Below are 27031 nucleotides of genomic sequence, written 5' to 3' on the forward strand. Positions count from 1 at the left end.
ACAATGGATAAGGGAGTTTGACATGACTGTTTAATCTCACAGATCATAGTGTGTTGTAAACTCAGACACTGTAGGCATCTGCCCACTTTTACAATGTACTGCCACGTACACGAATCTCTCTTTAGAAAAGAAAGGGATGCCAACACCAGTGCATTTAGTCAGGAGGGCACAATATAAAGCCGACCCATCCAGATATACATACTATGTGCTATGCTAACGGTCGGCACTTGTGACGTAGAAGAGACTTAAGGTATCCGGAGCACATCCTCAGGTAATGCGTAAGCTAAATCTTAGCCTGTGAGTCAAACCCGAGATCAGCTCAGCTAAAGCACTGCGTCAAGTGGCGTCTCCCCGGCTCGCATGTCATAGCCAGCGTGAGGAAAATGGCGCCACAGACTTTTTGATAAATAATATTACACACAATATCAAAATAGTTTCAGGGAGCCAGCTTCCCAATACTTTAAGAAATCTTATTTTATGTGTTTGTTTACCTCACTGCATGTGAGGTAACTTCACTCTTTCTGTTTTCTCTTTCTTTCTTGATGTTTGTTTGTTTGTTTTTTTTGTTATGTTTGATAAATAGTGAGATGAGACTAAGTTGCTATTACATACCACAAATGCGCTCAATAAATTTCCCTGCCACTTGTATTCTGTACATGTTTATACATGGTTTAGGGAGGGGGTGGGCGTTGTCAGCACAAAGTGCGCAGCATAGACAGCAACCACCCCTCCCCCATACTTTTGCTATTAATCAATCACAAGCCAACCTTGTGACAAGACAGCCACATGTTCCAGCCAATGGGATTCTCTCCTCCTGACTCCCCATGGAGTTTGATTGGAGAATTTCTACCACTTCCCGGGTATAGGTGTGCCACATTCGTACCATGACACATAAGTGATGTGAGAGTTTCCTCCTATGTGACCGAAGTTGACTGGCTCTTGCCTCATTGCTCTGTAGTAGCCTGGAAACCAAACAAGAAACTTCAGTCAGGTTGGTATTGGATTATCCCTGAATAAATGGTGTTAAGCATATTACTCTCAACAGAGACCAAAGAGAAACCATACATATGACACATAGCAACCATTCTTAATATTGTGTATTTGGGCTTTGTCTGAACTTGCTAAGGTTTGCAGTGAAACGCATTACCTGATCTGGCTGGTAGGTGATCTGCAGGGACCTGGGAGCCTGTTCTGCCATCCAGGAAGGAGTCGACAAACTGGCAGTGGTCTTCTCCATGGCCAGTCTGGTCTCCGATGTTGTAGAATTTACCTGAGAATGTACAATACAAAATGTAAAAATGTCGTTTTAACGTTTGTTGGTTGTGAAAAGTGTGAAAGGTAGTGATGGGGACGAGACCGCCTATGCTGAGTCTGAGTCAAGACCGAGTCTTTGAAGGGTCGAGACCGAGTCGAGACCGAGTCTGTTGGTTTTCAAATACAGTCGAGTCCGAGTCAAGACCGAGTCTTTGAGGAAGCAAGTCCGAGTCGAGACCGAGTCCTTTAGGAGTCGAGACCGAGTCGAGACCAAGACCATAAAAAAATTGCAGTTTTAATATCCATAATTTAATATCACCCCAGTTAATAATCAACAGTTAGGCCTACAGACTAAGCTAGATTGGGAATTGTTTAGAGGAGCAGTCTTAACGTCTTAATATGGACTATGCTGACCTACAGACACTCACCGGCAGCAGAACCATAGAGATAAATAAACGGCTCTGGCGGCAGTATCTTTGCATTGCACCATGGGATGTCATTTTCAAATAATGCCGGTCAACATTGCATTTTATTATTATTGTTGTTATGTGTTGTCTGTTTTTTTATATGAACATAAAAAATGCGTTGGTCTCGAGGACTCGGTCTGAAATTACGAGTCCTTCTCCTCCCACTGTGGTCCGAGACCGAGTCAAGACCGAGTCTTTGAAGGAACGAGTCCGAGACGAGACCGAGAAAGCAGAAATTGGTCTCAAGACCGGACTCGAGTACTACATCACTAGTGAAAGGTTGTGAAGGTGGTTGTGAAGGTGGAAAAGTGATCTTTTTCTAATAAACTTGGTTTGTTTCAAGACCATCTGAAGCTGAATTGTGCAACTTTTCTTCTTTATACTAAGCAAAAACAAATGAACAGATGCCATACATGCAATTAGATATCATTTGCTGATTGCACAAACTAAAAAATGTATCAGACTAACCAGTCAAAGAGTCACTCAGGTAGATCTTGTATCTGAGAGAGTTGCAGATCTGAACCCCCACGAATTTGCGGTACCAGGTTCTCTTCACATATTGTTTTCCATTGCATTCAGAAAACGAATCAGTCTTGAACGGGAACTGTGTCCAAATGGCATCTTTTCCTGGGGGAAAAATGTTTAACTTGTCATTGCAGCCTTGCAGAAGATTGAGGGAAAGCACAGCACATTTGCATGGGAAATGCATGCAGTGAAACAAGCCATTGTGAACTCACTTGTGAATGCTTTATCTTTTAGCAGTTTATATGTGCCATTTGCTATCAATGAAATTACCAGACATGTAAAAGGTTGGCGTGCACTCTGTTAGACACTTTATTTTTGTTGGCCTTCCTTCCATTATATTTGAGGGCCAGAGTTAAGATTTTCAGTTCTTGACTATAACCAGACAGCAGAAATAACAATACGAGATAAACATAACACTGGGCACCCAAAGAAAACATTTATTTGAGTGTATCAAGGTAATTGTCCCTGTGTATGCAGGAGCTGTATGGGGAGGGGGGGGTTGGGGTAAAAAGAAAGAAAAAAGCCTACTTCATTTGCTGTTCCTGAGTAAATGTTTTGTCTGGCTGTGTGTAGGGTGTGGAAGAAGTGAACTCATAGGATAGAAGAAAGAGAGCGAGACAGAGAGAGGGAGAGAGGGAGGGGGGAGGTGGAGATGTGGAGGGACCATATGTGTATTTTGCAGAGAAAACTCTCTCTGTGGACTTGACTGCACGAGTCGTTCTTTCTCCCCTTCCTTCCTTATTTCCTTCCATCTTTCTATCTGTCTGCCAGTGCTGTTCATTAAATTATCCATTCATTCAGCACAGAGGAATGTGCGAGCTGGGAGCAGAGTCGGAGGGGAGAGAGAAAGGGGAGAAACGCAACGAGAGAGCCGGTCTTACCTGAGACGTTTTCACTCACTCGTGGATCCGCTGCATGGTGGGGAAGAGAGAGAGTGAGAGTGAGAGAGAGAGAGAGAGATGATTGTGTTAAAAACTAGTCAGATTTTGCAGTAAACACTGTACTGATACTGATCCTTACAGTAAACAAACTAGTTCGAAGTAGAGGAGAAATAAAAAGAAACGAGAGCCACAAAAGTGTGTGTCTGTGTGGGCAGCGATTATCCTCTCCTCCCGCACCGCACCCCGCCTCCAAAACAAAACATAAACGGCCACAAAAGATCAACAAATCAGATTTTAGCAGAGGAACTCTCTAGAGTGGAGCGCATTGACTCGGGGGCTTTTTCCAAGTCCCTCTCAGCCCCATACCCCACAGAGAGCAACTGGCAAGACGTTATAGCCGGCTATCTGCCAAGCGCTGTGAGGGGAGACGGAGGTTGGGGGGGGGGGGGGGGGGGGTTGATCAGACTCTTGGAGCTCGGTGGTGGAGGTGGGGGTAACTCATCAGAGCGGCCGTCTCCGTCAGACGGGCTAAGCTCACACGTGGAGGGGAGACCACAGCGCGGTGGCCCGCGCACTCCCCCCTGAAGCCAGAGCCACGCCGCCATAAAACATAAAGATGACGTGAGTCTTTATTGGCTATTTATTTATGACATGTTGTTAGTGAGGCCTGGACCTCGGCCAACAGTATGTAAGATGAGGGGCAGTATTGGGGGGGGGGGGGTCTTGGCTCTGTGACAGCGAGCCAGGGAGGCTTCGACAGCTCTGAGCCAAGGTTATGAAAATGGGGGGACATGCTGAAATCATTAAGTTAATAATGGCCAGTTAATTACATACATCTCGGAGCAAGGTAAGAGACTGGGGGAAGCACAAGGGCTGGCAGGTCTGTGAGGCTCTAACTCTGGCCTCCTTGTACTGTACCATATGCACTTTGCGTGTTTGCATGTGTCAGGGCTCTCTCAACATTAAAGGCATTGTCACTTAATGGGGATAAGTTTTCGCCTTAAGCCAACACCAATAAAGGATTTACAAGTACTTTGTAAACATCTATTATTTCAGTAATAGGTGCTTAATACTTTCAATATGCAGCACAATGACAACTTATCTTTTTGCATCTGGGTTTTCCTATATTAAAGAATCTGTTACGTCATGATGACAATATAGTGCCTGAAGACTTAAGGTGACTTAAGGCTGCTCTAACCACTTTAGAGATAGGTACCAAATGCACTCAACACCATAAATCAAATGACAGTAATGCAAATTAACATAGAGGTGCATGTTGTTTATCGATATGTATGTTTTAAAAGTCCCCCATTGCTCTTAATTCACATGACCTTTAGCTTTAGTCATTTGCCAGATGCTGTTATCTAACATTAATGGAGTTCATGCGTGCAGGCAGGGCTGTACCTGATTCTGTGTTGAAGGAGACTGGCTCACTGGAGGGGCCCTCTCCCAGCTCATTCTTGGGCTTCACTTTGAACTCGTAGCTGTGAAAGAAGAAGGAATGGGTCAGGGTGGAATTACATCACAGATCCCAGATTTCGCCTCAAAAGCCCTAAATCACTTTCACTTCCCCTCTCTCCGACCGGCCAGCCATATGCTTTTCACAGAGTAGGAACTCGACTTAACGCTGAGGATATTAAACTGGATTGGGTATGAACCTGATGGGAACATGGGATTCTCTCTTTGTCTCTCTCTCTTTCTCCTTTGCCATCGTTGCTGCTTTCAGGAGAAACGAAATCCACCACCCCACCCCACCCCAACCCTCCCCCCACCCTCCCATCTCCAGGGTCTTGATAAATGATACATTTATTCTCCAGACTCGGGCCACAGCATGCCAAGCGACCTCCTCTAATCGTTCCTCCAGACGAGATGTTCAGATGCTGGGCCGGTGGCCCACGTGTCTCTCGGCGGTGCTCATAGGAAGCCCTGGTTTATATTCTGTCAGGCGCCGTGTGCCAGATCGCCGTCCCTCGTTAAAAAAAAAGTGGGGTGGCAAGCTGCCCACCTATCTTAGGCTCCGCGCAGACCGCAGCCTCTCCCTTGGCACCACGTGGCCTGCAGTCCGGCCACCTCTCCCCTGCCCTAGATAAGCCAGCCGCAGGTCCCTGTGCACCACGTGGCCTGCAGTCCGGCCACCTCTCCCCTGCCCTAGATAAGCCAGCCGCAGGTCCCTGTGCACCACGTGGCCTGCAGTCCGGCCACCTCTCCCCTGCCCTAGATAAGCCACAGGTCCCTGTGCTCTTTCCCCCTTTCCCATAAAAAAACAGGAGCTCATGTGTTAGTGATCAAGGTCAACTGGATGTCACAAAAGCCGGGATACTCTATACCCAATACTCTACTCTCCATGCACCTCACACGCACCTTTCCATGCAACTCAATGACCCCTATTGTGCAACCTCCTGTAAGAAGTTAAAACTGCACCTAAAGTCTTGCTTTTGGCTGTGAAGATCAAAACTGAAGTTTTATGATACATTATCTCTGGTTGATTATCCTTCTGTGATTCTTTGAAAAAGCAATTACATATTACAGTCTAAATGATGGAAAAGTCAAGGCCTAGTAGGCCTACCTGCTCTCTGGCCGAAGGTTCTCCACTGCAGTGTGCGTCTGGTTGGTGGTCAGGATGGAGACCTGCTCCCCATCAGGCCCTTTGGTGGTGGAGATGACTTCATACTCTACAGCATATGCAAAAAGCACCCATTAGTTTCACTAGCCATTTAATACTTACTTACTGATTGATTCATTTGGCCATTATCCAAAGCGACTTACTGTACACACATCAATTATTACAAGGGCCAGTCTCCCTGGAGCAATTCAGGGTAAAGTGTCTTGCTCAAGTGTTAAAACGTGAGCATTCCGACCCCATTGTTCAGTCCTCTGACCTAATTTCCTTTTCCATTCAGCTGTCTCTCTGTCTTTCCCTCTTTGTCTCTATGTTCTCTCTATCTCCAACACTCCTCACCTGTGGTGTCATTGTCCGTTTTTTCCCAGTCCAGGATGATGAAGGAGGGACAGCCCTCCACAGTGACCACGGTGAGGTTCTGCGGTGCAGACCTTGGTGGGGCCGTGACGTTCGACTCTGTGGCTTCGTCGTCTGGGAAGTATGTGAGGGAGGTGGTGATGGAGCAAGGTTCTTCCGGCTTCTTGTCCGTCTTGTAAACAACATGAGGAGCTGGGGGCAGAGATATTTGTCTGTTAATAAACGGTACGCTCCATGAAGATGACATTTAGGCCTGCACTAAAGTGAGTTTGGGATTCTTGCTTATTTATGACCATGTATGACCATGACCATGACAACGTATGGTCATAAATAAGTCTAGAGAAACTATAGCTTACCAATGTAGCGTATAGCTTACCAATGTAGCGTTTCTTGCCCAGAGCATCAACCTCAGAGGCAGGGAGTGAACTAAAAGCTGAAGAAGTCTCCCAGCTTTCAGAGCGATTGTCTGTGAAAAAATAATATACAGCAATAGCTAAGACTGTGTATGCAAACAATATAACTTCCTGCTACACATAACCCAAAATATATCATGCCACTGATGGATAGAAAGATAGCTAAATCCTCCAGTTATATGAGACAAAGTAGGGATGGGTTATTCTCTCTCACTGTTTGTGTCTGGGGCCGGCGTTGTCTTGGCCTGTTTGGCTGGCTTGGGTGTTGGAGGTTGGAGCTTGGGCTTGAGGATATCAGCCTTGTCCTGTTTCAGATCAATCACTTTATCTGGGGAGAACAAAATGCACTGGGTAAGAAAGCTTTCTCTTTGCTTTTTCCATAACTAAAGTAAACCTTTTTACGTTCTAAGTTGCTAGCACTAATGGCGCTAGTCATAACTGCAGGGCTACTATAGCCAATGTTTTATGGCTACAGTAATAAACTGACTCAGGTATCAAGTATGCAGGCCAACTGGTTGAGCTTAGCATTAGTCAGCAAGGAAAACTTTTTTGTTTTCTTCTGTTTACGTCATGACAGTATTATAGACCTGGCTACTCACCCATTCCACCTGGCTTTCCCACCAGATTGGTCTTTTTGATGGTGGGACGAAGAGGTGGTCCTATAGACAGTGGAAAAAGAAGGTAATTGAGACGAGAATGGAGCATGCTAAATGACTTAGGCTACATGAGCACTGCATTAGACAATACACTTGGTGCCCCTTCATCTACTGTCACATGAAAAACAGTGGAACACTTAAGTAGACTTACCCCCATTGTAGTCAAAACATTAAACTGTCAAGGGGACTACACAAACATGACGGGAGCTCTCAAAATGAGCAAAATGAGTGAATACAAACACCAATGCTGTAAAAAAAAAGGGTACACAGCAAATGTGTGATTTCACACCCTTCTCTCAAATTTGGTTTTAAACCATTATGCAAAGTTACAATTTTGTTAGGTTTCTGCTTCATACCATATTGTACTTCACGCCTAATTATCTTTAAAACATCAAAATAGAAATGCCAAAAAGTAGCAGCATTAAAAAAGAAAACTCTTGTTTCCAACGTGCTCCAAAGTACACTCTAAAGAAACAAAAGCGTCTGTTGCCAATTACCCCTTTCTTGTTGCTTGGCCAAATTCCTGACAATCAAGACATCGCTCCAGCTCCAGAGAGGCTATGACCAAACATAAACCCCAAGTGGATGTCTGCCCAGCTCTGAAATATTCTAGCTTGTAATTTAAAACAATATCAATGTGATGCTTTCAACCCATGCATAAATATCCACATTGACAAAACATGCCGTTTGTATCAAGGCAATGTGTCTGTTCTAGCAGAACATGGTTTCACTCAAAAAGCTCAGGCTTTTCAATATCCAGATGTCTTTTTTCCCTATGGTTCCAAAATACGTCATTTTCACATACTCTTTAATGTAGTCTGGAGATTAAACTACAAGGTCTAGCAAACATATTCAACAAGATTCTTCCTTTCTTGAACTGACAAGTTATAACAACAATAATAACTCAAGCATGTAGTTATGAAAACTGCACTCTGCAATATTCATCCTTCTTACAAGTGTCAGCACAAGTGTTCAATTATCAGTTGCAGGTTTTACATTTTAAACACATTTTTGTAATTTGTAATGAAATGAGCAGCATCAAAGCTCTCCCCAGTTGCACAAGAGGGGACTAAACATTGGCACCTTGAGATCCAGTTTTCCCTGAAGCACATTGTTCTAAAAACTCAATGGTTGCAAACCAGCCCAAAGCAAAAAAGGCTTAAGCGACGTGGACCTACCCCAGGAAAATAGATTAAAATTACATTAAGTCAAAATCTCAAAGTCTGTCAAAATCTCTCATTCATCAAAGGACAAAGTAATTAAACAGAACGTTGCTCCTTACATCTTGCAGTTAAAAAAAAGCTTTGCGAAGCTGGATAGGAACATGCCAAACTCTGGTTCTTAAAATAAGCCCAGAGACCAAAAGACGCCATACTTCCTTTCATGAAAGTATTTTCCAAAGACCCAGTCAAAGCCCTTCGGCAGAGCTGACCAATGTTTTGGATTTTCCAAGAGCGTGTAGGGTCTCATGCTGTCTTTGACCGATTGATGGGGGTGCGAGGCAGCGGGCAGCCAGAGCTGGGAGTGCAAAATAAACGACTAGGACTTGCATCTTTACCATGGTGCTGCTTCACAATGGAAGGCCCTGACTGCTCAGTACCACCGTGGACATGGGGTTTACTGTCCTGCCACAGAGGGTTGTTGTCTGCAGGGAAAGCACCACAATTAAAATGCATTACACTGAATGGAGAGCGGGGGCATTTAATTTGTTTTGGAATAGTTTTTTTTTTTTTTTTGTCATTTTTTGGGTGCTATTCAAGCATCCTATTACTGCATCTGTTCTCTATTTTGGGGGCATTTCTTGGAAAGTTTTCTTCCAAAGTATTCCACTGTTTTGCATAGTACTAAACCTTGTCAAAAACAACCATTCATATGCAGTTAAACATACAGCACTACCAAAGTTGAATAAATATTTACCATATGTACATTACATGATACTGTGAATATTGAATAAACACACAAAATGTACCAACACAAGACATTTCATATTTTCCATTTCAAAAAGTGTGTATTTAAAAAAAAAACATCCAGTATTATCTTCAGGTTAAGAATACAGCACAGTCCACATTATTTGATGGTCCTGTGTAAGTTTCCTAATGTGTTGTTTTGGTCATGAATTTAAATTACTGCTAGCTCTCTACCCAGCACAGGGAACATAACGTTTTTAGGACAATGCACATAAGGTACAATGAACAAGTACAATGAACTCTCATTTTAATCATAAGTCTAGTACAACATACTGATTAATAGTTTCCTCTATTTGCCCTAGGTATTCTCTGCTCCCTCATATATACAGTAGGTATGGTAAGTATTTTAACCTGGAGTACACTGGATGCTCTCTTTATATACACTCTGGAGTCAGACACACAATGGATACAGAATGGAGGACAACAGCAGAACCCTCACACCATGATGGAGCTCATGCCCAGTGCACAAAAAACACAAGACCCATGCAAACACTCATGCAGATGGTGATCCTCAACCAGAAGCTATAAAACACAGACAGAGGACCCAAGGGATCCTCGACAAGAAGCAACATTGCTGGTGGCTCAACATTTTCCAATGACTGGATTACCTCGAGATGGTTTTCTTAGCCACAAGTTACTTGTTTTGTCAGAAAGATGTGCTGTCTGACAATTTGGTTCTTTTTTGTTACTTCAGAAGTCAATTTAGAGTAACATTATTATGTGTTGTATAGAAATGACACGGACCAAAGATCCCAAAAGCTAACTTTGAGTTTCTGGTCCAGTAAATAGACCTTGAAACTGTATCTGAAGTTGATCAGTCTGAACAACTGAACTGCACCAATCTGTCTTTCATATTCTGTGGTACGTTTTATCTGATGCCAATCTCTGAATTGATGTAAACTAAATCTTTTATGGTGAATGTGTTTTCATCGTGTCTCTAAAAAGAACCCAGCTGTTAGCCTATAACGTGAAGCCCGCAATAGCACTGATTCTGCAGAAGCTCGCAGTACAAAAACCCAAGACACATGAGAACATGGACACATGGAGGCGTAGGTGGGTGAGGAGGGGGGGACTGATGGGATGAACAAACACAACGACAGGTACAGTACTGATGGCATGGTGTTGGGATGAGATGGATTGGGACAGGTTGGGTTTGAGTTGGGCACAGGACACCAACATGGAGCTGGATCACAGCGGCAGCTGAGGGTGGGTTAATGGGTGAAACACAAAACATTGAGGGAAGGGCATGGATGGGTTGGGGGGGGAGAAGTGACCGATTCTCTTTACCCATTCTCAAGCGGGACCACATGACAGGTTTGGGCAGGGACAGGCCCTTATGGTGTTCACCATTGGCTGTTGGGGGAAAAAGAGGGTACGTTATGGAGAAAAGTCGCACGCCAAGTCAAGCCACCGTCAACACTGTTTATGCTGTAGTCAGGAGGAGGAGGAGGAGGAGGGAAGTGAGTGTGTAACGAGGCAGTCTGGCACGCATACACACACACCAACACACACACACACACGCACGCACTACCAAGGCGCAAATCTGGCGGGCATTCATGTTTGGCCTGCCTTTCAGTGGTGTCTGAGGTGGTGTTGGCATAGGTGTGTGGGTTGGAGAGGGATGGGAGTTGAGGGGTTTGTGTGTGTGTGTGTGTGTGCGTGCGTGTGCGTGTGTGGGGGGGGGGGGGGGGGGCATTTGGGCAACGTCAAACACTCCTGACGGTCAAACAGACGTGCCTGTCAGAATGAATCATGGGCGCTGTTCTGACTGTAAACCTGTCAGGAGATGAGGAAGCATGACGCCTTGTCTGCACACACACACACACCACATGTCTGGAGAGGGAGGGAGGCTAGGTTCTTAGGCGAGGCAGTGCATTGCCAAGCTCTGGCCAGGAGATGACTGCATTTGGAGGTTTTTTAGGGTTTTAGGGTGGCGTGCGGTGGGGTGGTGGAATGGAGTGGAGTGAAGTTTAAAAAGGAAAAGAACGTAACGCTCCGTAAAGAAGGTTACGTAAGGGGGCCGAGGTGCCTGTGGAGAGGTTCTGCAGGTTAACACTGGGGGTAAGAAGGGAAAAAAAGGGTGCATGGGGGTTAAAAGAGGTCCATTACCCCCTATTCTCCTGTAGATCTTGGAGGAGTCATTGGCCCTGGGAAAGTAAGGGTTTCTCATGCCGTTAGTGAAGGGAGAGAACGGCTTTCTGCCTTGAGACGTCAGATTTCTGGCAGACACCACAACCACCGAGTCAGACGGTTTAGCTGGATGAGAGGAGGCCAGTTGTCTCACGTTGTTTTTACCTAGAGTGAAGAACAAGAAACAGTGCCATCTCTGGTTACAGTGTTATGACTGTGGTTAAAAGTGGGTGGTATGGTAAGGCTTGCCGAGGCTATGTGAGCAGGAGAGGATGATGAGTGGAACTGATTAAAAATGTACAAAGATAATGTTGTTTTTTAAATGAGCTAGAATAGCTGGCACATCAAGTATTGCATTGGAATAGTATATAACTCTCAGAGTTGCATTGAGGATTATTTTTCTTGTACCCCTAAAACAGCAATCTATAACTGCAGTGAAAGGTGATGTAGCAGCCATTCCACTTTTTCTTGTTGTCACTACTCCTCCAGAGCATTTTACAAACAATTTAGCAATTTACTTTGATTATAGTTTAACAGCTTAATGAAACATGTAAAACAGTACAATATGCTTCACTGACAGCAATGCAATGTTAGCATATGCATAGCAATGTTGGGTGCACAGTGTAGCCTTTCTCTGGATGACAAACAGGCATACTGTAATAGATAACTAATATCAGCAGTGGTGTCTTTCTGTGTGTGTGTGTGTGTTTGTGTGTTGTTTTGGGTGTTAATGTAAGTGCAGCAGGCATTCCTGTGAATAAATGAATTGATATGTGCTCCATGAAAAACAGGAAAGCAGTGGAAGTCAGATGACTGAAGAGACACAGCAACATACAGCAGTCAGACAGTGAAGGCACGCGAGTCGCAAGCGAATGGACAGGGGGGCGGATTAATGCGCTGAGGTCATCATTAGTCCAGGTATTATCATTGGCTCACTCCCAGACATAGCCAGGGATCAGAGCAGATTGTCCTTCCTGTGAAGAATTAGGGAGCTCTGTGGGAAAGATAGGCTTTTATCTGTTTGTGGAGGGTTAAGTTACTCCTTTCAGAGAAAAATCTTTCTCAGCGCATCTGTTTTCCTGCTTTGTCCTTTTGCATGAAGAACCAGCAGTCAGTTTGTTTGTGTGTGCTTACTCTATTCTTTGCATTCGTCAAAATGTTTAGACTCTTTGGAAATCACTGTCTGGTCTTCTTGTCTGTCTCTAAAATATCTGAAATAAGTTTGCACTTCATAAAAAACCTGCAGGAAACCTTGACTCAAGATGAAAACAGCTAGAAAAGAGAAAACTTTAGGCTGCTGGAAGGAAAGGGGGGAAAAAAAACATGAAAATTATCCAGATCGAAATGAAAACAGGGAATTTACCCGAGGGATTATGCAGCTTCTGTGTGGTACTAGGTGCCCTGGTCTGTGTCTGTCCTCGATGTGTATCACCGTGTGATGGGGCATTAGGGGCAGTAGAGGAGGAGGAGGAAGAGGAGTGGGATTTGGTGGGCACAGGTTGGGCAAGGGCAGGTGATACGTCCACTGACTGGGAAGAGGCATTTCTAACATGGTTGTCTGTGTCTGTCAGGGAGAGAAGAGAGAGACGAGCTCTGACTATGGAGACCACTAACTGGTAGCAGCTTGGACTTCAAAAGGGCTGGACATATGGATTACTTTTACACTGCCATCTTTTTTTAAATCGTGGTTTGGGTCGGACTGAAATTTAACTGAATGGCAGGCATACAAATTGTCTTCATAAGCTCCAGGCAACATGGAAAGATGAGGCTCTTTCTGTGCCTGTTATTGATGGTTGCTTAAAGCTCTTTCTTTCCTTATTTTGGTTTAGTGAACTTCAGTTCATCCTCTGTTTATACAATCCCCACTAACAAAGTGAGCTTTTATTGACTTGATGTGGTCTCATAATCATTGAAGCCCGTGGAAAACACAAAGAGAAAAGTAGTAAATACTCAGAGTCAGAAGGGAAAGTAGAAATGAGAATCTGGAGGAAAGTAGAATCTGGAGTCTTTAAGAGTTCTTCTGCCGATCTAAACAAAATAACCCTTAAAGTTACCCTCTGGTGGAGGGTTATGTAGCTATCAACATGATTGGGATTTTCAGATTCAGCTTTAAACTTTGAAGAAACCAAAGTGAAGAACCAATAATGTTCTGAGTTCAATGTAGAACCTTTTGATTTTTATTAGCCACTGTAAAAAGTATGTTATGTGGCTTTGTAAGAGTGTGATTTGAAAAACAGAGAAAGACAGAGAGGAGGGAAGACTCCAGACTTCTGTCTTTCATTGCTAGAGAATCAAAATGGTGACTGAGAATTATAAGGTCTAACTTGAGGGTTACTGAGACCGATGACACCAGATGCAATCCGATCAAGTTTCCTCTTATCCAGGACAAGCCGCTAGCTAACATTCTAGTCATAGCTTGCATTCATTCATGTGTTCTCACTACCATATACAAGTTAAGGACGGTTAACTACCTAGCTAGCGGTGGGAAACTCATTCAGATAGCATCTGGCGTTAAGGTGACAGTAGCCCAGTCAGATTAGAACCTTCCAACTTCCTCATGCAGTGACCACATGCAGACTTGTGCTCTTCAGCATAGCCAATGACCAATCAAGGTGCAGCAACTCTGAAAACAAAACTCCCTCAGGAGGGTCAGAAAACTCCTGAGTTCAGACAGTCAAGATGCTGACAGACAGAAAGAGAGAGGGAGAGAGAGAGAGGGGTAGAGGGATGATTGTGGATCAAAAGTTGTAGCTGACACAAACATGCCAGCTACAACAATCTTGTCTTTTCAATCTTATAACTAAGTTTAAATTTGGACCAATGCTGAATTACTTTTATTTATTCATAGCATGGGTGTAAACTAAAGGTGTTTGAAAACGAATATCTTTGATCCTGAGAGGAAAGATAAAGGAGTGAAGTGTTGCTCTGGAAAGGATGGGACACACAGAAATACTTTGAGTATACAAATAGACATGATAAATGGTGGACTGGACACAGAAAAGATGCTGATATCAATGGGAGGTGATGGAATGACGGAGACATGGAGAGTGGCAATGAATGAAAGTATGGAACACAAAAAAGATAGATGGATACAGAAAGAGAGAGAGGGATGAAAGAAGAGTGAAGACTGTACCATTGAGAGAGGTAGAGTACATATGAGAGAGAGAGAGACAGAAAGAGAGAGAGAATGAACTGTGCAATATGACTGATGTGAAGGCCAGTGCATGAACAAGCAATTGCTGTGCCCCATGATGGCCCCGACCCCTCAATGCGGATGAATTGATGATACGCTCGTTCAAGAAACCATGCGTGACCACACGAGGAGGCCATGGCGGCTGAGTCACCCCAGCGCATGACCCCTCCTGGGCGACTTACTCCTCTTATCTCTTTGGCAATCTCCAGCCATCTTCTCCATGGGGACTAGAGACTTTCGTGGACTTGCTTTACTTTTGATGGGGCATGCTAGCATGCAATCAATCAGACCAGCTGATTTTTTTTTCCTCAGACACCTCCCCTTCCCTCCCTCCCACCCTCCCCAACCAACCAGTACCCCTTTCGCAGCCAGATGGAAAGCCAAGCGGTGACTGACTGCTTGTGAAGCTGAATGGATTTAAAAAATAAAAAATTCTCGTGTGGTTACCCAATGGGAACTGTGGCCATTGCGGCTCATTGGAGTTCAGGCCAGGCACAGTTTCCTGGTGGTTCTGAGGTGGAGCTGCGGGGGAATAACGTAATCGTTTCATAACCGGGCGCAAACGTCACAAGAGAGAAATAAAACACAGACATAGAGGGAGAGAGAGAGAGAGAGGGAGAAAGAGGACATCCCGATTTCATCTGAGGAGGTTTTTCTTAAAATAAAGAGTTGTGTGTGCATGATAGAAGAAACAGTCTCTCTGCTGCTCTGTGTGTTTCTAAACAGAGTCAGATGTTGGAAAGGAGCAACTGCAATAAAACAGAAAGATGTAAAGAGGGCAGAGAAATGAAAGAGTGGGATAGAGAGAGAGAGAGATAGAGAGAGAGAGAGAAAGGAAAATTACCAAAAGATGTCCTGGGAGCTCCAGGAAAGCCTGGTTTGTGGAGAAGAGGTAATCTGGACTGGGTTCTGTTGTGAAGAGCTGCCATAGGGAGGAAGACAATATTGTATTCTCACTTCAGATCATTCTGTATTGTGTGTGTGTGTGTGTTTGTGTGACTGTGCGTGCGTGTGTGTGTGTGCAAGATGCGTGCAACATTCTGAAACATGAAAAAACAGGTGATAGCCAAAGTGCATTTTAAAGTGCATTTTCACAATGATAATGTGTACTGAGTTACAATGGACATGAGATTGGTCAGTGACAGATTCTCAGAGGACTTACCAGGACGTGGAGGGAAGATAGCTATCATGGGCTTCTATACAAGCAGGACAAGACAAAACAGAACATTCTTTTAGTCAAACAGATTGTATTTTGGGGGGTATAAGAGGATCACATTTCTGATCTCAAATCTGTTCCCACCACTCCCCGAGCATTTTTACAGTTTTAGTTGGCAGTATGTATAACAATGATATAACACCATCTGTGGTGTTAAAAGCAGGCGGTTTTGATGTTATGCAATGCACAGTGAGCCTGCAAAGCACAGTGAGCCTTGTCAGGTTCTCAGTTTCAGCCATGTCTAATGTTCTCATGCACTCTGGCCCAAACGCTCACTTCCGCACACCAGATGCATGCACAACCCCCCCCCCACACACACACACACCCAACTGAACTGTCCATGCCTGTGAGTGTAGATGCAGGCATGTGAATACCAATGGAAATGAGAGATATACAATCCACACTAACTAACAAACTCGATTAAATAAAATCTCTATCTCTATTTATTTAAGTGAAATATAGATGAGTCCAGTTTCAGGAAGAATGTGTGTGTTGCCTCATTACCCTTGGGTAGTTAGTGGAATCTACACAATTTTGGTTTAGCACCACACATAAAGACTGGGAAGCGCATCCTTATTTAAGGAGTCCTTGTTTGAGGAGTCTAAATGTCTATGCTTATGGTTATGTGGCCAGAGGTGAGCTTTCGGTGCCAGTGTCTGGATGAAATACTGTTGTAACATGGCTGTACATGTACATATGTGAGTGGGTGTCTGTGTCTGCTATGAGTGCAATATGTTTAGGTCTGATATGTTGGAGTACTTGTTTGCACTGGTACAGCAGGGGTGTGAGATAACCTTTTATGACCTTGTATGACCCTCTATGACCTCTGTGACAGAGGGCCAACACTGGGGAACAGATGTGCTACCGACGCTCAGTATGCTTGAGTCTTCACTCTTCCAATTCTCTCTTTCTTTCCTTCCCTTTTCCCTCACGCATTATGCCTCTCTATCTCTCCCTGTCTATCTCTATCGACCCATTCCATTTCTGTGTCCCTGTCAGTGTTGTCTACACTTCTATTTAGTTTGATTATACCATGCGACCACAACTCATTCCAGTGACAGTCCATCTAGCCTTCCTTTCACCTCTTCGTTCCCCAAATAATGGGGTTCTTTGATCGTGTCACCATTATTTTCACAGGTCACTTAACGACTTTCCTCACTAAGTACTGACTACTGTTGAGTTATGTGATTCTCCTTGATGATAATTATAATAATCATGCACAGGGTAATAAAACACTGGATGCTTGGCATGCTTTTGGCCATCTTTAAGGTCGAGAGGTCAAAGCTCTAATATGACATCTTTATGGTCAGGTGAAACTCCATACATACCACGGGCTTTGCGATAACGGTCCTGCTTGGCTTGATGGGCTTCTGCATGCTTTTGTCTGGGAGAAAAGAAAAATGTAGAAACATAACAAAAATGTGTTAATGCTATCTCTGACATGTTCCGTAAATGTTTAAAAAAGGAAGAAAGAGGTACAAATAATGTGTTGCACTACACGTTTCCACCATGGGTGACCTGATTTCTTTGTAATGTACTGTAATAGGTTTTAGGCTAGCTGAAATATGATGTTTTCATGCCAGTTAACTTCAATCAGCGAGACATGAGAAAAGCTATTTGGTATGTTTTTATGAGCCAGCCTCAAATGTTATTGTTGGGAGTGACCTTGCTTTAAACCACTCCAGGCATAATAACACAAGGTTCCGAGTATTCCTAGCCTCATGGTGTTAAAGGTCAGAGTTCATAGTGGTTTCATGTGAGTTTGAAAATGTTGGAAATCAAGTGAGCTTATGTTTTTGTTGGAAACCAACCTCCCATGTTGGTGTTGTGAATGACAGGCTTGCTCCACATGCCACTGCGGTCTTCCTTGTTGGAGCGGACCCCAAACTCATAAGGGGTGTTAGGCTTCAGGTTGTCAATCACAGTGTCGCTGGTGGGGCAGGTCTGGTAGTTCCATTTGCGGTTCCTCTCTCTGTAGCGGATTGTGTAGTACCTGATTTGATTGTATCAGATAAAAATAAAAAACAAACATCAAGGTTAGGTGATATTTGAGCTATAATTTATGTACTTTCTGGTTTGAAACCTGCAAGTTTATGATATGACATGGGAAAGGTCAGTCCTTATAAGACGCTGTTAATTTTGGCAAAAAGAGCACTTAAGCTGACATTGTGTTAACAGATTGAGTTTCATACTCTGGTGTAGGTTCTCTCTCTCTCTCCTTCTCTCTCTCTCTGTCACTCTCTCACTTTCTTTTTTATTTTGTTCAGTAATGCACAAAGCAGTAGCCAGGCCATAAACAGACGGAACTGACATTAGGCATTTAATAAGAGCACAAATGGTTTGGGACACTTTTTAGGTTTCAGATTGGGTCATAATTTCCAATGACTTTTCCAAGATTCTCCCCTTTTGAAGGAAAAAGTGAAACAAATCACATGTATATATATGTGTGTGTGTGTGTGTGTGTGTGTGTGTGTGTGTGTGTGTGTGTGTGTGTGTGTGTGTGTGTGTGTGTGTGTGTGTGTGTGTGAGAGAGAGAGAGAGAGAGAGAGAGTTAGGCAGGGTGAGGGGAGAAGGGCAGAACAAATGGGAGATGTGGAAAATTGTGTCAGTGTGTCCCAATGTGTCCCATGTATCATCAGGCCTTCTCGCTTTCATTTCTCTCTCTCTCTCTCTCTCTCTCTCTCTCTCACTCACTCTCTCTCTCTCACACACACATAGACACACACCTGCAATGGAAGCAAATCCCATCTCCCCACTTAAGTACTTTTTTCCACATGTGTGAAAGAGCACACTTGCAAAAAACTGCTGAATAGCTTTCTGTTGCACTGCTATGCAACATAAATCTGAGTTTATGCTCAAAAACAACATAAACAGCACTGCAGAGCTATTTCTCACTATGAAATACAGCACAGGGACAGGTCACGGAACAAGGAGGGTGCCCTTCCCCCCCCGATTTTGCACGGGTGGAATGATCCCTAAACATGATGTTAATGTACCCATCATTCATTGTTAGGGATTTTGGGCAAGCTTATGAAAAGCGTCTGGGATAAAAGCAAAAAAAAAAAAAAACAGCGCCAAGTACTTCCAGGTGTTGGGCTGCTGTTGCTATTGCTGTTGGTGCAGAGGTGGGAAAGGTTGACTTGTCCTAATCAAGTATCAGTTCTATCTGTGCACTTAACACAAGTGATTTCACTAATTATGTGATCATGACCTGGCTGAAAAGCTGTGCTTATTAGAATCAGCTAGTTTAGAGAATGGAGGTTTTCCACCTCTTTGTTGGTGTGTGTGTGTGTGTGTGTGTGTGTGTGTGTGTGTGTGAGTGTGTGTGTGTGTGTGTGTGTGTGTGTGTGTGTGTGTGTGTGTATGTGTGTGTGTATGTGTGTGTGTGTGTGTGGTCACTCACCCATCCTCCAGGCAGTCGTTCATAATGTTGCCCTCATAGGGCGTCTTCACAAAGGTGCCCCAGGACAAAAGGACCGACGTGGGTGTCACAGAGCCGATCACCAGGTGGAGGGGTTTGTCCAGGTTCACTTTACCTGTGGAGGATAGGGAGTCGGACAGTTCACATGCTGGGCAGGTTAAGGTGGAGGGATGCTTGCATATGGGAATATGCTTACCTGTGCATTGTTTCTTGACATCGTTGGTTGGTATTGGCTGCACCGCAACCAAGTACTTGGGTTCAGCATCTGGAGAGGAGCATAGAAAAGGGCGATTGTGGAGTAAGCCTGTGCGTCATGGAAAATAAATTAATAGAATGGAAAAAGAAAATGTAAAAGGAGTGTTGTAGGAAGGATAACTAACGATGAATAAAATTAGCAATAACAATAACAAAAGCCATAAAAAGCAAAATTGGCCTGTTGATAAGCATTAGAAAATATAGAGTGGACTTGTTTATGAAACTGGCATTACAAGCAAAGATTATATTTACAATAGGCATGGAAATATCATTTCCAAATATCACAGGATCAAGTGTGTAATGACAAAGAAGACAAAATCAAATGGCATACTAAACTAAAAAAGTACATGAAATGGAGGTTAGACATTTCATTGCCTTGGTCTGGCTTGACTTGGCTTGATCTGGATAGCTACCCTTGGTGACTTTTTAAAAATATTTCCGAAGCATATGCTATGCATCCACCTCCCTATAATGAGCTATAATGAGGTAGTTTTGAGCTCCGACATATGTTTGACAAGCGAGGTGCAAATATAACTGGCCAGGTCAGAATGACGTAATGAAGTACCCAGCGCATTCGAACATGACTGCCACTAGAACATTCCATGTGCCTGAACACGTCCACTGATGCCTATTTGCAAGTCTGTGGTCAGGTGACGATTCATCTATCTCTAACACTTAAAGCTGTTGGATTCTCTGGTTGTTGCGTTTTGTTTTAGTTCTAATGTCTGTATTGAAGATGGTCAATAAAGCTTGACGGCGGGATCAGGATTGGCGATTAGATGATGATTTATTGTAGTAACAGCTAACTAACAGTTGTGGTTGTTATTAGAAGCGGCTGCTGAGCCTTCCGACAGAAGATGCTCCTTGGGTTGCTTCCTCGATCCGTCTCCGTGTCAAAACCTAAGACAAAGCCTGTTATACTAAAACATACAAACATCAATCATGCCAACGTGGCAGGTGCCAACCAGTGTACACAACCCGGCCCTGGCCAGATGGAGATACTAGCCCGAATAGGCAGACATGCTGTCTCCCTCGGCCCATGTTATCACTGATGTTCCTCGGATGTTCCTAAACATCGGCCTGTATGACCTTCCTGCTGGTACACAGGCCTAAGGCACAGTTATGTACAATAATATGGACTTCTCCCTGTTGTATACTACACGAAGACATTCTGGACTTTTAATGGCCCCTCTGATCAGCCTCGGTCTTGACCAGAGTTCAACAATCAACTGAACTCCAAGCTGTGTTTGGACAGAAAACATGGCGTTCCAGTTTGGGGGCAGCCATGCGCTCACCTGTGTTTGAAAAGAGCCCTCCTCCTGGCACAAAAGAGCGGCCACTTTCTTTATTTAGGGGCTTCTGCCATCATGTGTTGATACTGAGAGAAGGGGGCACTGGGCCATGGAGGCTTAGTCATCTATCTACACAGGGAGACCACCTGATACTAATTTGTCCAAATGCACACATTCTGGACTTTATTTGTTGTTGCTAGCTGTACTTTCTTCTTTTCTTTGCTCTTTTCGTTCTTTCTGCCCTCTCTTTTTCCCTCCCCCTCTCTCTCTCTCTCTCTCTCTCTCTCTCTCTCTCTTTGTTTTGGACAGGCCACCACTTGAGTGATTTATAGTGTGGCATTTAGTTCTATTGCCTCTTTGGTCCGGGAGATTATTGAAAGGAACGGCATGGCATCCCAGAAGGCCATTTCTCTCTGGAGCAAACAGGCCGTGTTAAATCCCCTGAGCCAGGGAAGGTGCCCGACAGATCCAGTCCTATTCTTCTCGCTGACTTCAAAGTAGCAGGTTTGTAAGCCCCTCCGGAAGACCTTTGCCCATTGCTGGTCCATACAAGTTCCGCTTATGCCCTCTGTTTCCATGGAACACAGTCAACATCAAAACAAGGCTGCCATGGGCTTTGTTAGAGCACTTGGCTGTTGAGAAGGTAGATTCTGTTGTGTATGGGTTTTTTTAATCATTCTATTATTGGCTAGTAGAACACAGTACATAGCATGTGAAAAATGTGGGTACTGGATTAACTTTGAGGTTCAGCTTGTGTCAAGATTAGAATAAAAAATCAAAAGAGTTTGCTGCCACAAGCATGGCCATTACTCATAGACTAACATTAGCTTTAGGCTATTTCTCTGGTGACCCTGCCCTGACCTCCCTTGAAGGGGCATGGAGGCTGACCTCTAAAGGGGGACCAGGCCCATGGTGATGGATGGGGGAGAGGAAATGTTTTTATGGAGGTAAATAAACTTTGCATGGAGTGATTAGAGTAATGTGTTGCCTTTTCACCCTAGTGTGGGTCATCCGTCCATTGAGGGGTTTTTCATTTCCTGTGTGTGTGTGTGTGTGTGTGTGTGTGTGTGTGTGTGTGTGTGTGTGTGTGTGTGTGTGTGTCCGTGTGTCCGTGCGTGCGTGCATGTGTGTGTGTGTGTGTGTGTGTGTGTGTGTTATATGTGTGTGCACATAAGCGGAGGCTGTGTGTTAATACTATGAGTTATATATATAAATCAAAAATGAATGACCAACGCTCACGACAATGTCACTTTTCAAATAAAGCATACATTAGTACATCTCTTGACATGAATCACTTTCACACCACATAATGTTACACCTCACTACTGTAAAATCTTAAAGAATGTATCAAAAATACTCAGTAATGGACATTATGTGTAATATAACGTAGTTAGATTAGTTAGATTATTGAAGTAGTTTAGGAGGATATCACACCTATTTCTGTCTCAGTAATGGACATTATGTGTAAAATAACGTAGTTAGATTAGTTAGATAGTTAGATTAATAGAGTAGTTTAGGAGGATATCTCACCAATCTCTGTCTCGTAGGGCTCTCCATTCTCCGGTAGCTGGATGAATTGCTTGGAGAACATGCTGCTGCCATATCCCAGGATGTAGCCTTCCAGCTTGACATCGGGGTTGGGTCGCAGGAACTTCATCACAATGGTGTCGCCAGTGGCATTGATGCGGACCTTCATGTTCTGTCTTCGCACTGTGAGAGTAAACATTAATAAATAAATAAATAAAATATTCTAAACTTTTCAATAACACTCAATAAAGTCAACCCCTAATGCTCTGTGTGTGCATATTCTACAGGCATTGGCTTTTGGGCCCATTTACAGGGCGAAAACCAGCTGCATTTTCACAGAAGTTTGATTGATGGTGTTGGATTCGTGGCTGAAGGCTGGTGAGGTGGTGGTCACGGCTTGGTGCACTTGGGAATTGGACGCTGTAAAATCTTTAGTGAAAGTGCATAAATAGCCCGGCGGCGAGGAACACACGTTTGCTCTGTTCGCACTCTTGCATGACCGGCGTAGTAGGCAGGCACAGCTGTGCATCAGTCACATCACACACGCTTTTCTAAATGTCATACATCTTTTCACACAGACGCTTCCTTTCTCAGGCCAAACATTATGATCAATCAAATTTCATATGCTTTTTTGTGTGTGCTTAGCCTTATGCTTATAATAAGTTACAGCATAGCCTTGTAATAAGTTACAGTTACATTCACTGACACATATGATATAGGAGCTTTCTCTTCACTTTTTCAGTTATGTCATTCACACATAGCTACAAAATGGCAGCCATCCTAGTTCTTATAACCCCTGTACTGTATACTGGAGCTTCCCCCTCACCATCAATTTCTCATTTGTCAAGACTTTGACTGATTTAAATGAGTTTTAGAAGCCACTAAATTTCACCCTGCACTTGATCAGGCGTCTCTGCCCAATTTGAGCGTAAATAAACAGTGTCATAGAGGAGGCTTTACGCTGACAAATAATTACAAGCTTGGCAACATCTGTGTCATCAGTCACATCAGTCAAAGCCAAGGAGAAGCCACTTCGCTGATCCCAAAACCACAAAACGCTAATTAGAGTTTAATGTGACTTAACTCTCAAAAGGCCAATGTGTTGGAGACTATCACCAGTCATGGAAAATTTACACCCTCATTAACTAAAGCCTCCTCAAGGCTTTTAATCAAGAAACGTGTTAAACAAATACCTTCTCATAATAGACGAAAAAGACCGGAGACCGCCAGAGACCATTGGCTTGGCAAAAACATATAAAAGCTACTGAGTGACTTGTCAGCATCGGGGTGTTATACAACCTAACACCGGCTACTTACTGTACTCACCGGCTCCGCTGATAGCGTCTTCAATTTTTCATGCCTACAGTTTTGCCTCATGTCACCCCTAATTATGAAGCATGGTAAGTGATATTATTCTTTTACATATTTCTCGCCTTCATAAATGAAACACCTGTGCTTTTTCACAAAGGCTCCTTACATTTGTCATGCCTACAGTTATGGCTATATGGTCTTTTGGGCCCCCACCATCAACTTCAAGGTAACGCTGCATGCCTGGAAGGCTTGGGTAAGGGTTAGGGTTAGGATTGAAGTGGACGGTGGGGGCCCATAAGACAGTTTTGTCTCATGTCAGCCCTAATTATGAAGCATGGTAAGTGATGTTATTCTTTTACATATTTCTCACCTTCCTAAATGAAACACCTGTGCTTTTTCATAAAGGCCATGCGTCAATGAAAAATGCCTTTGCCTTAAAGTGAAACTTCCTTTCTTACCTGGCTGTCGGAGCTTGTTACTGAGGCCCCCTGTTAAATAATTTATGGTGAAGGATGTTTTCCGTTACTGGGGACTTTATAGCCTCAGATCCAACAAGAGTTGTAAAAGTCCCCGGGGACTAACAAGGATTTTACTCTGAGGCTTCAGGTGGACTGGACCACAGTTTGACCTCTGCGGTTTAGAGAAAGAAAGAAAAACGAGGAAGCTAGCAACTGGTGGTTGTCCTCCAGAATGAACAGTACATCGCCATTGGGTTTAAAGTTTATTGGTTTCTGCTAAATGCCATGACATTGGCATTGGCGTGGGCATTGAAGCTGGCATAGGCTTTGCCATTAGCAAGTGCCCACAACCAGCTCTCTACGTAAATTCCCTTTAAGGCAGTAGAGTTATATAAGTGGGCAGCTGCCATGCCACCGATTAAAAGTACTAATGAGTTGGAAGAAGAGGCTGGGAGAGATCTCTAAGCCTGTTGAGTTCAAGTGCGGGTAATTTAAATGGATGTTTGTGTTGGCCACTGAATTCCTCTCGACTGACAGATTTAGTCTAATCCTAATCAGCTAGCATAGTTGCAGGTGTCTGTTTTGTCTCTTCTCTCAACTTGACTCTTCTCTTGTCTTTCTTCACTTTCACATTCATACCCTGTCTTTCTCTCTCTCTCTGTGGAGAAAGGGTGGGTCCACAGTTGGTCTTGACACTCAAGACATGTGAAACCAAGCACACTCATTCTTGGCGCTGATGTGTTGTTTCACAGTTGAACAGTTTCCAGAGCCAGTGATTAGGCCATGTTTGAAAAAAAAGCCAGCCGAACCCATTCAGCATTCAGCACTATCAGAGAAGCTCCACCAACCCACACAACCTCCGTCACCAAGTGGAAAATGGGATATGATTATTGACCAAAGAATAGACAAAGTCTTGGCACATGTCATCCATCTATTTGCAGGTTCGCAAGCTTTGTGGGCTTTGTTTGGGACTTGCAGTCAACACTTGGACGACAGCCAAAGCTTTGTCAATGTAAACCAGTTCAAGCACAGATATTTCATTGTAAGTCCCTATCCAAAGTCTTGCAAAGTTTTGCAAAACAAATCTGTGAGCATTTTGGGAATGGAACTGCATCAACCATAATATGCTCTTGCAAATATCAGTGCTAATGGTTTGGACAAAATCCATATGACAAAGCTTTAAAGCCAGTCTTTATCCAGTGGTCGATTGTTAAAGCAAACCGGAAACTTCCTGTCAATCTGCCCAAATCTCATAAAGCACTTCTTTGCTGACTCTAAAGCGCTATTGGGCCATATGAATGGGGGAACGTAAAGCCAGACATGTGAGGCAATGGCGGTGAATGCCAGTCGGTTTGACTGGGAGTGTTTTACCTTGAATCCCAGTGGGGAAAGTAAATCTCCCCCCAAGTCCAGGTCCACAGAGCTCATACACTAGATCTTCTAGTCACATTTACAATGCAATCTTAGAGGGCTACAGCTGTTTTCCTCTCCTACACAGAGGACCTCTGTGGGATTGGACTATAGGACTATATTGGACTTTTTCTGTCTATTTCACATTGTGTCCCCCCTTTATATCTGTCTCTCACTCTCACGTGCACACACACACACACACACACACACACACACACACACACACACACAGGCACAGACACAGACACACACACACACACACACACACACACAGGCACAGACACAGACACACACACACACACACACACACACACACACACACACACACACACACACACACACACACACACACACACACACACACACACACAGACACACACACACAAACTCACACGTACAGTATACAAACACTGTCACTGTGTCTCACTCCAACACACATACTCTTATCCAAACACATACACATCTCCCCTTCTTTGCCCTCCTCTCTCTCTTTTTTTGTATCCAGTTCTCTTGCAAAAGTACACACACACACACACACACACACACACACACACACACACACACACCACCCTCTCCCTCCCCCACAAGCCCCTCACTTTTTCCAGCTCTGGCCAGCCAAAAAAAAAATCAGTCGCAGGCAAGGCGGGGGCTGTTGTCATTGCATGTGTTGTTTCCCCCATCGTTTTTCTTGTTGTGTTGCACACTTACACGTGGATAAACAGGCACATTCTCTCTCTCTCTCTCTCTCTCTCTCTCTTTCTGACACACACACGCACACAAACCTAGGGCCCCCCTGACGAGTGCTTAATTGAGCTTTTGTTTATCCGCCTGTGCCAAAGAAAATTGGCAACTCTGACACAAAGCTCATGCTTCAAATTGCAACGTTGTTTCTCTTGTGCATGCATTGTTTCTTTTGTGCACGCTTGTGCACGCGATACATCTCAAACAGGACATCCTACAGTTCCATGTTTCAGCTCTTGACTGCCTCGGGACACTACCACTGTACGTGTCCAGCAAAGATAAACAAAGTAAATGAACAAAGACAGAATTGAACAATGGCTGAGTAATCACAGTGAGCTGGGGGTGTGTGTGTGTGTGTGTGTGTGGGGGGGGGGGGGGGGGGGGGGGGGGGTGGTCTCTATTCCCCACTGCGGTCAGTGATACTCGCGCAGGTCTCTCGGAGGCTGGCCAGTAACAGCAACCGTGTGTCACTGGCCCTGCAGCTGAGGGGAGCGGTGCACGGGGGACGGCAGGGCTGGAGGAGATTAGGGGCGAAGACAGAGGCCCGCCCAGAGCATCACTGCTGTGTGGGATGGGACGTGCAGGGGTCCAACGCAGAGAGAGAGAGAGAGAGAGAGAGAGAGAGAGGGAGGGAGGGGGGAGAGAGAGATGAGAGAGATGAAAGACGAGGTGTGGAGAGAGAGAGAGAGAGGGGGGGGGAGAGAGATGAGAGAGATGAGGTGTGGAGAGAGAGAGAGAGAGAGATGAGACGAGGTGTGAAGAGAGAGAGAGAGAGAGAGAGAGAGAGAGGGGGAGAGAGAGAGGGGGAGAGGAGAGAGAGATGAGAGACGAGGTGTGGAGAGAGAGAGAGAGAGAGAGAGAGGAGAGAGAGAGAGAGATGAGAGATGAGGTGTGAAGAGAGAGAGAGAGAGAGAGAGAGAGAGAGAGGGTGTGGAGA

The 27031-nt window shown here is 44.2% G+C and overlaps 1 protein-coding gene across 13 annotated transcripts; it reads right to left on the reverse strand.

Annotated features, from left to right (window-relative positions):
- Positions 1-515: 515 nt before the first annotated feature.
- Positions 516-22356, reverse strand: abi3bpb (ABI family, member 3 (NESH) binding protein b). 13 transcript variants are annotated; one of them, XM_042080257.1, is made up of 22 exons: positions 22178-22356; positions 19297-19365; positions 19083-19215; positions 17491-17672; positions 17008-17063; positions 15626-15659; positions 15308-15385; positions 14911-14985; positions 12634-12834; positions 11250-11435; positions 10428-10493; positions 8732-8818; positions 7117-7176; positions 6732-6845; positions 6481-6570; positions 6087-6296; positions 5694-5799; positions 4532-4611; positions 3128-3157; positions 2190-2348; positions 1148-1270; positions 516-962 (listed from the first exon to the last, which is right to left on the reverse strand). In XM_042080257.1, exons 1-22 carry the CDS (start codon positions 22341-22343, stop codon positions 847-849), a joined length of 2421 nt encoding a protein of 806 aa, XP_041936191.1. In that variant the 5' UTR covers positions 22344-22356; the 3' UTR covers positions 516-846. The 13 variants fall into 13 exon arrangements, with proteins under 13 accessions (XP_041936191.1, XP_041936193.1, XP_041936198.1 ...); XM_042080259.1 differs by lacking the exon at positions 14911-14985; XM_042080264.1 differs by lacking the exon at positions 12634-12834.
- Between the last annotated feature and the right edge of the window lie 4675 nt (positions 22357-27031).

Source organism: Alosa sapidissima, chromosome 23, assembly GCF_018492685.1.
Source record: "Alosa sapidissima isolate fAloSap1 chromosome 23, fAloSap1.pri, whole genome shotgun sequence".
Lineage (NCBI taxonomy): Eukaryota > Metazoa > Chordata > Actinopteri > Clupeiformes > Clupeidae > Alosa > Alosa sapidissima.